Source organism: Rhipicephalus microplus, chromosome 5 (assembly GCF_043290135.1).
Source record: "Rhipicephalus microplus isolate Deutch F79 chromosome 5, USDA_Rmic, whole genome shotgun sequence".
NCBI classification, from domain to species: Eukaryota; Metazoa; Arthropoda; class Arachnida; order Ixodida; family Ixodidae; genus Rhipicephalus; species Rhipicephalus microplus.
In genome coordinates, this window is record NC_134704.1 from 139,486,107 (window position 1) to 139,500,975 (window position 14,869).

At 42.9% G+C, this 14,869-nt stretch overlaps 1 protein-coding gene across 2 annotated transcripts; it reads right to left on the reverse strand.

The window, feature by feature from the left end:
- Window positions 1-460: 460 nt before the first annotated feature.
- Window positions 461-5,838, reverse strand: LOC142817941 (uncharacterized). Of its 2 annotated transcripts, none has more exons than XM_075895958.1 (4): window positions 4,859-5,838; window positions 4,063-4,320; window positions 3,349-3,393; window positions 461-2,796 (listed from the first exon to the last, which is right to left on the reverse strand). In XM_075895958.1, exons 2-4 carry the CDS (start codon window positions 4,214-4,216, stop codon window positions 2,630-2,632), a joined length of 366 nt encoding a protein of 121 aa, XP_075752073.1. In that variant the 5' UTR covers window positions 4,217-4,320; window positions 4,859-5,838; the 3' UTR covers window positions 461-2,629. The 2 variants fall into 2 exon arrangements, with proteins under 2 accessions (XP_075752073.1, XP_075752072.1); XM_075895957.1 differs by having other exon boundaries at window positions 3,349-3,471.
- Between the last annotated feature and the right edge of the window lie 9,031 nt (window positions 5,839-14,869).

A 14,869-nucleotide genomic window follows, 5' to 3' on the forward strand; every position in this document is an offset into this window, starting at 1 on the left:
TTTGAATTTTGTGTTTACAATTTCAGGTTGCTTGAAACCAATGTATTCAATATATATATTGCTTGTCAGTGCTGATGTCTAAGCTTTGCACTGTCACGGACTGCGGAGGGACAAGGCCTTTGTCAGGCTGTTCGCCTTTAGCCCTTTGCCCCTGCAGTGAGCTCTGTATCCGGCTTACTGTAATTAAAAATACTACTACTACTACTACCTTAATTGTAATTACGAACCGGTATCAGAGTATGCATAAATATCACACACATATACAACCACGGGTGATGTCTTGTTTATTCTGATTAAAATTGAAAGGTTGAAATCGACATATTTAACCAACGCAATGTGTACGAGATATGCCATGTAGAGTAGCTATGCTCGAAACTAATCTTCGCAGGTTCTTTCCATTTTACCCAATTTCTTGCCCATGACTGTAGGTTGGTAAATGAAACTTCTTCGAACACACATATTCTGTGTAAGGTTACATTTATTTTTATGCAGTACAAAACAAATTGAAATGTATATTGGCTCAAAAGAGAAATAACTAGAAACAAATTCAGCCAAATCCTTACCAAACTTACTCACCAATGATAAACGAATTCTCATTTAAAAGATACATACATACATACATACATACATACATACATACATACATACATACATACATACATACATACATACATACATACATACATACATACATACATACATACATACATACATACATACATACATACATACATACATACATACATACATACATACATACATACATATACGCACACACACATATACATATGTACACCCATACATACATACATACACACACTCAGGTGTAAATATTAAAATGAATGGCTATAAAACAACAATTCTAATACACTCATCTTGAATATACTACAGAAAGTAACTTACGAGAGAAATCCACCGGCACTGTTATGTCTGAACACGGTGTTTCTCGAACCATCTCGCAAAATCTTGATGCATAGTTTTCCGCTGCTGCCCAGTGACAAGCAGTTTTTTTTAAAAAACACAAGAATAAAGCCCTTGACAATATCTTGCTAAAGAAAAGGGCTGTGCATCAATATTTTGTACATGTCTGCAATATCACTCTGTTTATTTACATAGCTTGGCTCATTCACAACCCACTAACGAAGCATGTTAGGACACTTGGGCTGAAAGTTGGCACAGCGCGAGTAAATTCTAGACAATACATGAATAATACAATTATAAGCTACTAAGCTCCTTGGTGCAAACAGTGTTTATATTGACAGCTATAAATGCCATTTCGTTTCCCCAAAACACTTCTCAAAAGAAGAATCAACTTTATTTAGCTAAAAGTTTGTATTCTGGCGCGTCGTGGTGGCTGAACGGTGAAGTGACTCTTTCGGCCAAGAAAACAAAAGCCAATTATTTTTCCAGTTCGTGAATTCACCCCATAATAACATTGAGGCCGCTGGTAGGAGTTCTTTTGGAGAGAGGAAACCACCACATTCCCACCAGTTGTGGCCTTGGGTAGCTACTTCACTTGGACAAAAATAATGAAAAACACTCCTCAAGATGACTTCAAAGTTTGGGCATCAACACAGTTCCCATACAGCTGTCTATTAGTCTGCTTGAAAAATATTGAGTTTACTGGTGGGCAAAGACTGTACACTATGTGAGGTGATGCTCCAGTGCACTGCATGTATGTCTTGCTGCTGGCCTCAACTGCGATGTTGCTCAGCACATATGTGTAAAATAACAACTATTACTATGCCACTGCAAAGTATTTATGTGTCATTTGCATGAAACAGGAACCATAATAAAAGAACATAACAACATTTGCCTTCACAAAGTTCAATAAATGTAAATAAATTTCCACAGAGTTTTCATAGTTCATCTGTGGATAGTAATATTGGTTGTAAACACATTCTTACTTCCACTAACAAACCATTTTAAGATGCCAGATTCAATATAGAGTATACCAGCACTTTTGTAGGGCTAAACAATTGTACAGGCACTTAGAAAAACACAAGTGAATGCATGCTATAGCTACATATAAAAATAAATACTTTTATTTCTAGTCTGAGTAGAGCTGCATAGATGATAAGTCCCTTGCATTACATTATGAACAAACCTATCCGAGCAAAGTATACATTTAAAAAGTTACACTTACACAATAGATAAGAAGACTGTTGAAGAACGGATAGGCAGTGGGATAATACCCAAGCACTAAAATCTACTGTTAAGATATACTAGGATTAGTGATGATCCTCTTCCTTCCAAATAAAATAATTCACATAGATTCACTTCCCAGAGCTTATACTTTCATGGCATCATTGGTGCTATACAAATGAGTGTACACTGAAGGATTACATCGACTAAGTACATGATTACTGCATCCATGGCTTTACTTCCTGTACTACAAAGAATGCAAACACAGTTACCATTGGCGACCATAGATGCGGTGATTTCTGGCATGTAAATGTAGAGGCACGAGGCACTTAACACACATGTTAAAAACTTCAGCTCAAAAATATTTGCCCACTAACACTACAGCAGCCTTTTAATTAGTGTCATAGTTTGGTATCTTCCATGCAAAATTTAAATAATTTCGAATGCAAGCAAATTAACTGCTGAATAATGCACTGCTAAGAAGTTAAGCAGCAGCTGCCCCTGACATCGCAATGTGCTCTTTCTGCTGTTGTAAACTTTGAGCAGGAGAACAGTCACTGGCAGTCCCTTTATACTTGTTGGTCTTCTGTGCTCTGTTCTTGATACACTGTTCATGACCGTGGAGCACCAAACCCCTTGTTACTGCTGGAACTTAGAAAAATACAGATCATTGTTACAACCATGCTACATGCAAGAGTGTATAGTTGTCAATTATGTGCTCATATTTACAGATATTGTATTTTCAGAAGCCAATGACAAGCCTCAACACACACACACACACAAACAGTGAAGACTGAAAATATATTTAATATGATACAAGAGCAAAACTACAATGTTATAGATGAAGACATGAAACTTCTGACAGGCATAAAAAGCCAATAAAGTTTCTTCTATTTCGACTTTACACTAGGTGCGAGAAGTAGACCACAAATAAGTTCACTAAGAAACACAAGTTAGACTGCGTTACAACAGAACAGCCAATGTTCATAATTTTAAGGCTGTCTAACATAACCAGCTCACCATACCGCATATAGGAGCAAATGGGCAGTCTAGAAGACACAAAGAACTTGTGGATTATGAGTGAGCTTGTTGCTGACATCTATTATTCTAAATGAAGAAAACCTTTCAAAATTGCACTTCATCAGGGGAAATAATCATACGCAACAAACACAACGGGCTCCTACAGGTGCCACCAACACTCACCATTATTGTTGACACCAGTGTCTTGCCGGATGGATATGCTGCGTCCTGCACAGAACATCAAAGGAGCGCTCCATGACTTGGATTGCGTGTGTGCTAGCTGCATCGCTCTGCTGCTGAAATAGGCTAGCCACAGACAAAGAAATGAGAAGCCATGGCTTTGAAACAAACTGAACGTCATCTGTAGAGATCAACAATGCATACTTAGGTCAGGTACAACTTGTACAAAAATATATATCACTATGCAATCGTGGTGAACATCTTCGGCTGAAACACAAGCAACAGCACTGAGAGAGAAAAAGCTACATTAGGTAAAAGATGCAGTTACTGGCCCTATGTCATCTGAGGCTTCTTCAATAGGTCTTTCTCCTTGGAAGTTGTGAACAGCCAGGCAATTTTCACCCACTTGCTATTTCCTTCCAGAGCACTTGATCTGCAGAGGGAGTCACAAGCTCGAGAGCTCAATAAGGAATCAAAGTATTTGTGCTCGTTTCAAAGCACAAGCTTTTGAGTCTCAGATTATTGGAGTTTCATTCATAAGCTGCAGGCTTTCAGCTTTCAACATTCTCAATTATCTTGCAATTTATTTTTACAAATGTTGAATAAGAATTATGTGTAAGAATATTACAGGTATCCACTGCAAGCAACCATGCTTGGGTTTTCAATTTGTGCACAGTAAGTGGTGTTCACGTAATCGTATGTATTAAAAAAACTAACCTTGCAGCCAGCTGTTAGGCAGTTTTGTGCCCTCGAAGCTCCCAAGCAGATTGCAGTCCTTCCAGATGAGGCTGCCATGCATGCTTCTACGCCACATCCGCTGAATGATAACAGTCCCAGCAGTGACATAGGCTTGCACAGTTAGGGAGAACATGTCCTTCCTATTTTTGTACAGGTGCTCCAAGTAATGATGAGGATTGATGTGCCAGAATGTGCAACCGATGCATCACAGGACCTTAACAAACCAATCTCTGCGATCTGTGAAGAGCCAAAAACGAGATATTTAATTAAAAAAAATCATTAAAAGCACTCACTTCTAATACTTATTTGAGGAAGCTATCACTTCGTTAAAGTGACCAAAATCTGCTATATTCACTTTTAAATAAACTGAAGCCTCATGTAAAATTTACGTACCGCTATATAATTGTCCTACTGAAGTATAGTACTACCACAGTGGTAATCGTCTATAGAACTAATTTTCCAAAATAACATAAATTTTTTAAGTGCAACCTGGCTCCTGAAAAATAAATTCACATTAACTTTCCACCTATCAAACGTGGTCAATCGACAGGCCCAACCTCATAATCAAACAAGAGCTCACTTGTATCAAATCACAAAAAACTTTTTAAGTATTTGCTCTATAATATATGTATGTATATAACAGCAATAGTAAATTTTTCATGCTTCAACTTACCATAGAGAAACATTACATCTGATGGGCTTAAAAACTTGTACACGTTATAGAACTGCGTGAATTATAGTACCGGTGAAATTTAGTTCTGCAAGGTGAACTCACCGATGGCAGCATTTAGTAGCCGTCGGTGTCATAAGGAACCAAGTACGGCCAATAGGCAAAGGGCATCTGCAGACTGGAAGCTGCCGATGACAGCAATGAAGAGCTGGCCAGGCGTGCACGTTCATTGATAAAGTGTAAGAACTGGCCATGACCGGCTGTTGTCAAGGCTCTAGTGCCGTGCAAAACTTTGGCCAGACGAACTCGGAAACCTGTAGTTAGGCGATATTGGCCTACAACTTCATTCAAAGCAAGGCACCGGTGAAATCCTTGCTTTTTTGGGGGGGCTGGAGGGAAGCTTCACGTTCACGGGCTCTCGCTGCCACATAGAACTCTCAATTTGTTACCGAAGAACAGTCTAGGCGCGCTTCCATAGTAACACGATCCACAACAGAATGTAGCATCTCGCAGTTTTGGTTGATCACATCACAGCGCTAGGACTATGGTTATCACAAAAAGGAGAAGTGACGACTTAAAAAACAAAAGCAACAAGATGCCCCACCACGACTTCGCAGGGCAAAACAGTTATCAACGCTGTCTTTCAATTTTCGCTCAAACGAGCACAGCTTGTTCACAAGTCTTGGAACGTCAACACAGCACCACTGTTCACAACGAACATCGTTTCACTCCCGAACAGTACATTGCTCTCAAGTAAATAGAAGCGTACGGGCAAACTAGTGGCGAAGCAAGAACCGAGCGCGTAGTTCATACGTTTCCGTACGTGCTTGGGGGTCACTCAAGTAGCGTGTCAAAACGCTGTCAATCCGAAATGTCGCACAGCACCAAACTGAGAGACTGGAAAGTCAAGCGAACGAGCTGTTACCGGCACACAAACACACATTGCAGGCTTCTCGAGTGCTAGTTGCCGTCGATACATCGACGCCGATCCCCGCTTGATAACCACACCAACGCACAGGCTTCGCTGCGCTTCACCGTACACCATTGCACTGCCACAGCTTTCCGCACTGCTTACACGCACCGAAAGAGCTACTGTAATCACAACACATCCGGTCAAACGCTGAAGTAACTCGTGCGAGAAGGGTTTGCTGAAAGTCGCACCGACCGATATGCTGTTTACGACGCCATGTTGTTTTCGACAACTGCGCAGCACATAAGATGATAAGAGAGCCCTTAGAAAGTACTTGCACTATTTTCACGGCGTGACAAAATTTTCTCTTATGTGCGAGGGGGGTGATATGACGAATAGGACAGGCGTGCCAGATGAAAGAAGTGTTTTGGGAACGTCACGGAGTGAGCTGATGTAGAGGGTATTGCTTCGCAACCAATCACAAGCTGTGCCTGTCGGCCAAGCCGTCGTCTGCTCGCGTTTGTCGTCTGCTTCGATCAGAGCATGCGACAGGGGATTCGCCTTCGCAACACTATTATTCTCAGGTCAAGGGGTCGCTACGTCGCACAAAATACATGTCAGTGGCTCGCTCTACCTTTGAATGATGTTCGTTGGCCAAGTTAAATGGCTGGTAATTGACGCAGGAATGAATTCAGCCAAGGTTTGCTCCGGAATCGTGAGGGGGTGCATATTTTCGGTGTCATACAAAGTTACTAGGGTCATTTCATTCCGATTGCTTGCCATAATATCACAGTCCATATCGGTGTCTGAACAGTGAAGGTGAAGATGCATGATTTGTTTGTAGTTCCATGCGTAATCACGCGCACACCTAATACGCTTTGGTTTACAAAGTACGCTTTGTTCCAGATCGTCCCAATGTGTATCGACAGCTGTATTTCAGAGATCGCAACCATTGGACAGTTAGAGCCAATGAAAGTACACTAGAGCACAAACTTTAGGAACCACTCACTGAAAACTTCCTCTTATTTTTATTTCCAACAGCGTGCAAAGAATGTGCTCCCATTAACCTCTTTGATGGTAATTTCCACCAATGAGGCAAGGATCTCGAGTCGCACTTTTAATTGGATGAGATGGGGCGTAACACAACAACATAACAAATAAGGTTGATCCTATGTCATGTCGCGTTCGAATGCACCGACCATTCACGTATCACATTGGTTTTCATCCAACCACAAATCTTTACATGCGTAGTTTTATGCCATTGACGCCCAATAGAATCCTTCAATTACTGCGACTTCGAACTTATTGGACGGTGGGGGTTGTCAACACCATCCACTGCGTACAAGGGAAACAACACGCGAAGCTCAAAGCGCCGAAAGAAATAAAAACGCACCAGCAGTCATCAGGCAGCCCTTAATGGGCGTGAATTAACTCAAAACCAGCCAGGGCACCAAAGTATACCGCTGCGGCAGCAGGTTCTAAGTAGCCACATTGTTCCTAAGAGTGGTCCGGACCACTCTTGGGATTTTCTCTCAGCCATGCTGTTTTTACGCACAATTTCGCTTCATGAATCCACTTACGAGCACTTTTCGGTGACGTAAGCAAATATAGCAACTGCATCACCATCGCTGACATGTTCCCGGGCAGTCACAGCGCGCTTTATTTGCAGCGGCCGATGTGACAACTATGGTCTCTTACGACGTTTTTTCGTTTCGTGAATCGACTTACGCAACAAAATTGCTATTGCGCAAAAATGTTTTCGTAAGTGAGTTTTGTGAATCCGGGCCCAGTTTCCATGTTTCCCATACAACCTTTTATTTGCACTTTCGGCATATCACAAACGAGACAAAGCAATGATCACTGAAGGAAACAGCATAAACATCATAGCTCTGACATAAAGGTACCATTTCAGAAGAAACATGTGCTCGATCTAGTCGTGCGTGACTCGAGCCTTGAAAATGTGTGAAGTGTTGGCGACTGCCACCATTCACAAACTGAGCTACGTCATGCAAAATGTACTTATTAAGAGAATCTCTGAGCAAAGCAACGCTTTCATCACAATTAGCAGTATACGTACAATCGTCTAGGGCCAGAACACAATTGAAGTCACCTAACAGAATGACACATCTGTGACACTCAAAGTACGCTTGCATTTCACGAAAAAACAAACATCTGTCTCTCGAATTTGTAGGTGCGTATACAGAGATAACTCTAAATGTAGTGTTCCCGTAAGAAAATTCACAAAAAACAAAACGTCCATGTAGGCAACTTGTGACCTCTTCCACTACAATACCAAGAGAGTTATTAACAAAAATAATACGTCCGGCTAATGCTCTCACTGCATGGCTCACACACGCATTGTACCGCAATGAAAATTCTGATACCCAGCTATCAGTCGCGTCCTCAGTACTAAGTTTAGTCTCCTGGACCGCGAGCAAGTCAGAGTCTTTTTTCTTGCATCAAGCGTTTCAACTGGTACTGTTTGCGACGCACTCCCAGACCACGCACATTTAGCATACCAATGCGTAAAGGCGCAGTCATGCTAGCCATGTTGATGACAAGGATGAAACTACGATACTGCGCTTATCGTTTCTCGTATAGCGTGCAGTGGGAAAACCGGAGTATTGGGCGTCTCGACCCTGTCCCCGAAGCGGCGACGATGACGCCGACCGGGTTTCGAGGGCATATTTTCTACTCTTAGCGCCCATGACACGATGCCACAGACGCTCCGGGCGTTTCAGGTTGCGTTCCGTGCTTTCCACTCGGTTACGCTTGCCGCGTCCCGTGGTCACTTCCGGAGACTTTGCGCTGGCTTCTGGTGTAGCGATCTCGCCACTGGTACCCATGTCTTCCTCGATCGTTTCTTGAATATCTTGCTGGCCGCCTGTTGCGGCCAACTCCTCTGATTCCTTCGTTGAGTCTTTGCTGTCTTGCGTTGGTGCGTCGGCTGCCTCTTCTCCAGTTGCCTGAACCGTGGCGTCGGGTCCCATGGCATTGCTGCCAGGGGCCAACTTCTCAGCCTCCTCGGCGTCCATTAGATTATCTTGGGTGTCGTTTGTTGGCAGCGCGGTCTTCGTAACTCTGGCTTAACTCCTAACGCAATCTTGACTTTCATGTCCAAACGCTCGGCATACACCACAGCGGGGAGTCTGGAAGTCTCGTCGTATATGTCCTTGCATGTGACACCTTAGGCAAAGCGGTGCCCGACTCGGGGTTACAAGAAGGATGGTGCCCTCTCCAAAATGAAAAAGGCGGGGCAAGTCTTCTAGCACCACTCCTTTCTTCAGTTTCAGTCGCACCCCCTCGTCGTCAATGTTGCGTATTCAGATCCCGCTACGGTTCAGTTGTCGTTCGAAACCTCCAGAACTTTAAAAACGTCACTCATCGCTTGTCGAATGCTCTCATTCGAGACAGCAAAGTCAACCCAGTGGATATTTACGGTGACATCATGTATATTAGGGTCGATGATAGCACAGAAGCCACCCTTTACTTGTAGTCCGCCCGTTTTGAGTAATGTATCTTTGTCAGCCTTGCTTCGATCTTCACCAGCCAGATGTGATTCATCTGGAAGGCTCCAAAGCCAGCGATCGCCTTCATGAGTCCCAGTTCTTCTAACGGGGCCCAAATGTCTTCCAACCGGTATAGTCTTTTTTTCTAAATCACCGTGCAGAAACACACACTGTTCCATACTGTCACCCGACGGCAATCTATGCAACAAAAACCGGTATTCTGATGGTGCAGAAGGAAACCTAACACCTCGGCCAGCAGTGGCCGCCGTAGCACCTCGCACGGAGCGAGCCATCACACGTCCGTCTCCCACCGAAGCTGAAAGTTGAGTGACCCTATTTTTTACGCATAGATGTAGTATGAAGTAAGTGCGGCGTATATATAGCCCCTACTTTGCAGGGGCATGTCTGGCACAAGGGAGCACTGGTGTTTCAGGATGAATCACAACAAATTTGAACCTATAGCAATATATTATACTACTTGATTGCGTGTGTTTGGCGACGTAGCAAAATAGTTTTAATAAGCATTACTTATAAAAATTCTATGTCATATTTATTTATTACAAAAGGCTGTCAAAAAAAGCTTTATGTACAGTGGCTGAAACAAGGTTATGAGCTCATTCTCAGTGTATTTGACTGCTTCACATGGCTGATATATCAGCGTTGAAAAGTTAATATTCATTTTCAGGGTTTTACGCGCCAAAACATTGATAATGTTTGGAGAGACGCCACAGTGAAGTAATTATGACCATTCTCGGGGCTATTTTTGACCATCTTGTTATTCTGATCCACCGGTCTTGTTAATATGTGCTGTAACTTATTGAGTTTGTTGTAGTCGTCTATTACAACGCGGGTAGCACTTGCATATGGTTTGTTATATTGTACTTCTGTGTTTGGACAATATCAGAAAGACCATTGTATATCTGAGTTGCGTAGTTTAAAAAAAATGTATTTTCTTGATCAATGGATATCTCTTGCGTCATTTTCCCGTTTGTTGATAATTCGTCGAGACGATTCCTCTCATAAATGATCAGAATCGGAGTCACTCACTATTTTGCATTACATAGTAAGCAGCCGGGTAGCAAAAAAGTAGTAACGGTGCAACAAAGGTAGCAACGGCAGCAGTTACTGACTCTTTTATTATAGTTACTATCTGTTTACTAACTTAGGTAGTAAACTGGTCGCAAAGAGTTAGTAATTGTTGCAGCTAATAACTGTTTATTAACGTAGGTAGTAAACAAGTAGCAAAATGGTAGTAACGGTTCAAGAAAGGTAGTAACAACTGCAGTTACTACCTATTCGCTTGCAGCTGCTACCTTTTTACTAACTTCTTTAGGAGTGTAGGAACTGAAGTTTTGAAGGCAAGAAGTGTGCAGCTTTCATACTTTTCAGGGCCTTGTTTATCACCGTGTATTGTTATTGCTATTTCTGTTGACGGTGTACCTGTTTCAGCGCTTGTGTACACAGGAGCCGCAGTTTCTAACATGTCTGAGAAGCTTTGATTGATTGAAAGGTGGGGTTGAACGTTCCAAAACCACCATATGATTATGAAATGCGCCGTAGTGGAGGGCTCCGGAAATTGCAACCACCTGGGGTTCTTTAAAGTGAACCCAAATCTGAGCACACGGGCATACAACACTTCCGCCTCCATCGAAAATGTGACCGCCGCGGCCGGGATATGAACCCGCGACCTGTGGGTCAGCAGCCGAGTTTCTAGCCACTAGACCACCGTGGCGGGGATGTCTGAGAAGCTTCGCCGAAAACTAAGAAAAGTAACAACGTCTCTTCTGTACTTCGTTTTAAGCACTGCCCATGCGCAACACATTCGGCCTTTCACTGCGTGCACTTCGCGCATTGTTATCCAAGGTGTTTTTTATACGATTGAATTTATCGTGCTTCCACAATTTTTTCGATGTAATTATGGGATGGGACTTCCCACGCACTCACAATGCTGGTATATACTGTCCTCGCTCCGAGGTCGAGTTCTCGCCGCTGTGTGATTCTATGTTAGTCGACTCGCCGTATCTACCTGAAAAGTGTTTGTCGGCGCCGGCAAAACATTACCCCCTTTCTCGTCCGCTTTAGTCCCGCTTTCCTGTGACGCCTCTGTTGACTGACCTGTTATTTTTACACCAGCTGAAACTGCTCTTCACCGAAAGTAAGGCTTGCTACCATTCGCCGCCTTCTCGATTTAGGACTCTACTAGTGCAATTTACATTTCAAACCAGTTTCCCTGCCCTTCCATCTTACTGACGGAAAAGTGACTTGCAGCGTTGATGTTCTCGATTTCTTTCCCGCAAGTGTCGTCACTGATCAGCGGACTTCTCTCCAGATTAACGGCATCGATTGTCTCATTTCAGGTTCATTACTATCATTCACCGATGCCCTTTCGCGATACAATGACACTCCCCGACGTCACAGCGGCGCTCTGATTTCAGCGCCTAGCTTGAACGCTTTCGTGCCACCTCCGATTACCAACAAACATCCTAGGGCCGTATTTCATCCGTAGCTCATCACGTGAACACCGGCTCCCAATTCCCTGTACGTCGGCGCCCATATCGTGTGTCGGCAGCTGAGCGTCAGATCATCGCCGCACAAGTGGACGATATGCATAAGCGTGGCGTTATTGAGCCCTCTAACAGCCCGGTGGAGTCACCGGTAGTTCTTGTCAAGAAGAAAGACGACTCAATGTGCTTTTGCGTTGACTACCGAAGGCTGAACAACCTAATTGATGATTTGATTGGTATGTGGGGTTTAACGTCCCAAAACCACCATATGATTATGAGAGACGCCGTAGTGGAGGGCTCCGAAAATTTCGACCACCTGGGGTTCTTTAACGTGCACCCAAATCTGAGCACACGGGCCAGCAAAATTTCCGCCTCCATCAAAAATGGAGCCGCCGCAGCCGGAATTTGAACCCGCGACCTGCGGGTAAGCAGCCGAGTACCTTAGCCACTAGACCACCACGGCGGGGCGGCTGAACAACATAACACGCAAGAATGTATGTATACCCGTTACCACGCATAGACGATGCCCTCGACTGCCTCTAATGAGCCGAGTTTTTCTCGTCATTAGACCTGCGCTCCGGTTACTGGCAGGTACTAATGGCGGAGGCTGATCACCCCAAAACAGCTTTTGTTACTCCCGATGGCTTGTATGAATTCAATGTCATGCCATGCGGGCTCCGCAATACGCCTGCCAAATTCGAGCGGATGATTGATAACATCCTCCGTGGCCTCAAATGGCTATTATTTTCGCGTGACTTTCGGACGCACCTTCAATGCATGAAAGTAGTCCTCACTTGCCTAAAATCTGCTGATCTGCAGCTGAATTTAAAGAAGTGTTGCTTTGGTGCTCGAAACTTCCTAATTAGGGCCACGTCGTCTCAAAAGAAGGTGTCCTTCCTAATCCCAGAAAACTTCGTGCGGTTGCCGATTTCCCTAAACCGACGCTATTGAAAAAATACAGAGTTTTATTGGCCTTTGTTCGTACTTTCGCCGTATTATCCTCAACTTCGCACCCATCATAGCAACTTTAACCGAACTTCGAGCCTTCTAATTTCACCTCCAACACTGTGACGCTTTGACCCACTCACCCCAACTGAACTGCACACGGACGCTAGGGGTGTTGGTCTCGGCGCTGTGCTCGCACAACGTAAACCTGGATTTCACAAGTACGTCGTTTCGTATGCCAGCCGTGCGCTCACCAAAGCCGAAATCAACTACTTCGTGACAGAAAAGGAATGCTTAGCCATCATATGGGAAATAGACATATATGGGCCATATATATGCCGGCATTCATGGCTACTGGTATTTCTCTGTTGTGTCTTGAAGGTAGCAGAGCTTATTATTCGAGAAGTCTTCACGTTTAAATAGTTTTGCAACATTAGAACTGTGAGAGGCACTTAGGCAAATAAGCGTAAGGGGATCAAGTTGAGTGTCACGACCAGTGACTGTGGCCGTAAAACTAATCCAAACTGAAGCAATGACAGTTCAAAAATGTTGTTGTTCTTCAACGAAATTCTGTGCAGTCTTTCACGCAAAAAGCTGCATCATAAAGCTTTGATGCTCCTGAAGTCACTCACATGGAAGCAGTGACATAAACACGAGCATACATACACTTTTTCAGCATATATATATATATATATATATATATATATATATAATAAACAATTTCAATGGAAGTGAAAAAATAGAACATATGGAATAACGCTCACAAACGCAGGATATTTTTTAAATTACAAATCTAACTAAAAATACATTACTGTACCTGCCTGAAGCGCCTCACGAAAAAGTTGGCGGACACACTGTCCTTTTGCCCCCTTCTTGGTTATATTGTTGAAAAGGCCTAATAAAGCGAATGAAAAAAAAATGCAAATACTGTTGCTTCAGATTATTTGATTGAGAACCTCCTTCTAGTCAGTATCCTTTGGTAGTGCGAACGGTAGACCACCTGTCTGCACTTAACCGAAAATATATGGCTTTAAGGGTGCACAGAAAACAGACGCGTGGCCACGGTTGAAAAACTTGTGGCGTACAAGTGCCTTCAAGAGCGGTATTGTGAGCAGCTGTGTCACGTCTCAAAAAACGGCCGTAGAAACCACTCATTCCTGGACAAAATAATAAAAAAAATAGAGGTGGCATAAGAACAAATCTCAATAGTGTGAGAATGAAAGCAAGCCCAGTAACAAAATATACTGTGTGAAAATTATAGAAATCACGATTTAAACATGCACTATGAAAAATATTTACAACCACAATCCAGCAAATAAACAGAAGAGCTAGACACTAAAATCCGCTTCCAGGCAACTGAACCTCGTACACTTCGTAGCTTCCATGGTGCCATGACGTTCTTTTCAGATAGAGCTAAGCAGTTCACGTACTCGAAATAAGGGCAAAGCCACAGTTCTGCATTTCACCCCGGAAGTGGTCCCAGCAGGAGCAGCAGTGGGCCGGCTTCGACATTAAAGCTTATTTATACTGGAGCCAGACCTAATTAACGTTTTGCAGTAAGAGTGTGGAAAAAGTTCAAAACTAACGTTTTTATAAAGACGACAAATCAACGCATTTGAAATTCCCGTGAGAATCACAACAGCCACAGTTCCTTTGCTCATATAAGCTTTTTATTAACGTGTGACACCAGGAGTTCTTTCCTGAAATTTGATCACTCCTGAAAGTGAAATTCTGGTGCTCGAACAAGGAGGTTGATTCTTTTTTTAGTTGTATGAGCGCGCGTCTTATCTTTGGCTCACGACACTATTTTCAGCAGAACAATGTAGCGAGAACTAATTATGTGGTAACGTAAATGGCAATGTTGAAAGAGGGCTTTTCGTTAAACTGAAAGTGGCAACATGTACTAGCAATTTACTCGAAATGGTTCTGCGTGTTTTTGAAGTTAGTTGGTATTTGGGCGCTCTTTTTTATAATATTGTTCAGCTTATATTAAATAAAATTGTCACAAAAATAATGCCACGCTTCTTTGTGCTGTTGCAGAAACTTCTGATATATCCCCCGTGCTTCAGCTTTACTGATCTGAAAATTCGCGAGGGACGAGCCTAATGTGGTAGCTTGACTAAGCAGTAAACTATTTTCTGGTGAGTTTTTCTGTAAAATTTATATCAATGTCTTCCACACAGAAACGACCAGTCACGTGCGTACACTTTTTGGAGAGGTTGTTTTTCACTTACGTCTCTATCTTAAT

What these genes read in the sequence shown, in the direction of transcription:
- LOC142817941 (XM_075895957.1), bottom strand. Translation starts at nt 4,216, where the DNA reads ATGTTCTCCCTAACTGTGCAAGCCTATGTCACTGCTGGGACTGTTATC. An exon ending in GCCTAACAGCTGGCTGCAAG is followed by an intron (nt 3,472 to 4,062) that starts GTTAGTTTTTTT and finishes GTCTGTGGCTAG; the next exon opens with CCTATTTCAGCAGCAGAGCG. An exon ending in CACTGGTGTCAACAATAATG is followed by an intron (nt 2,797 to 3,348) that starts GTGAGTGTTGGT and finishes TATTTTTCTAAG; the next exon opens with TTCCAGCAGTAACAAGGGGT.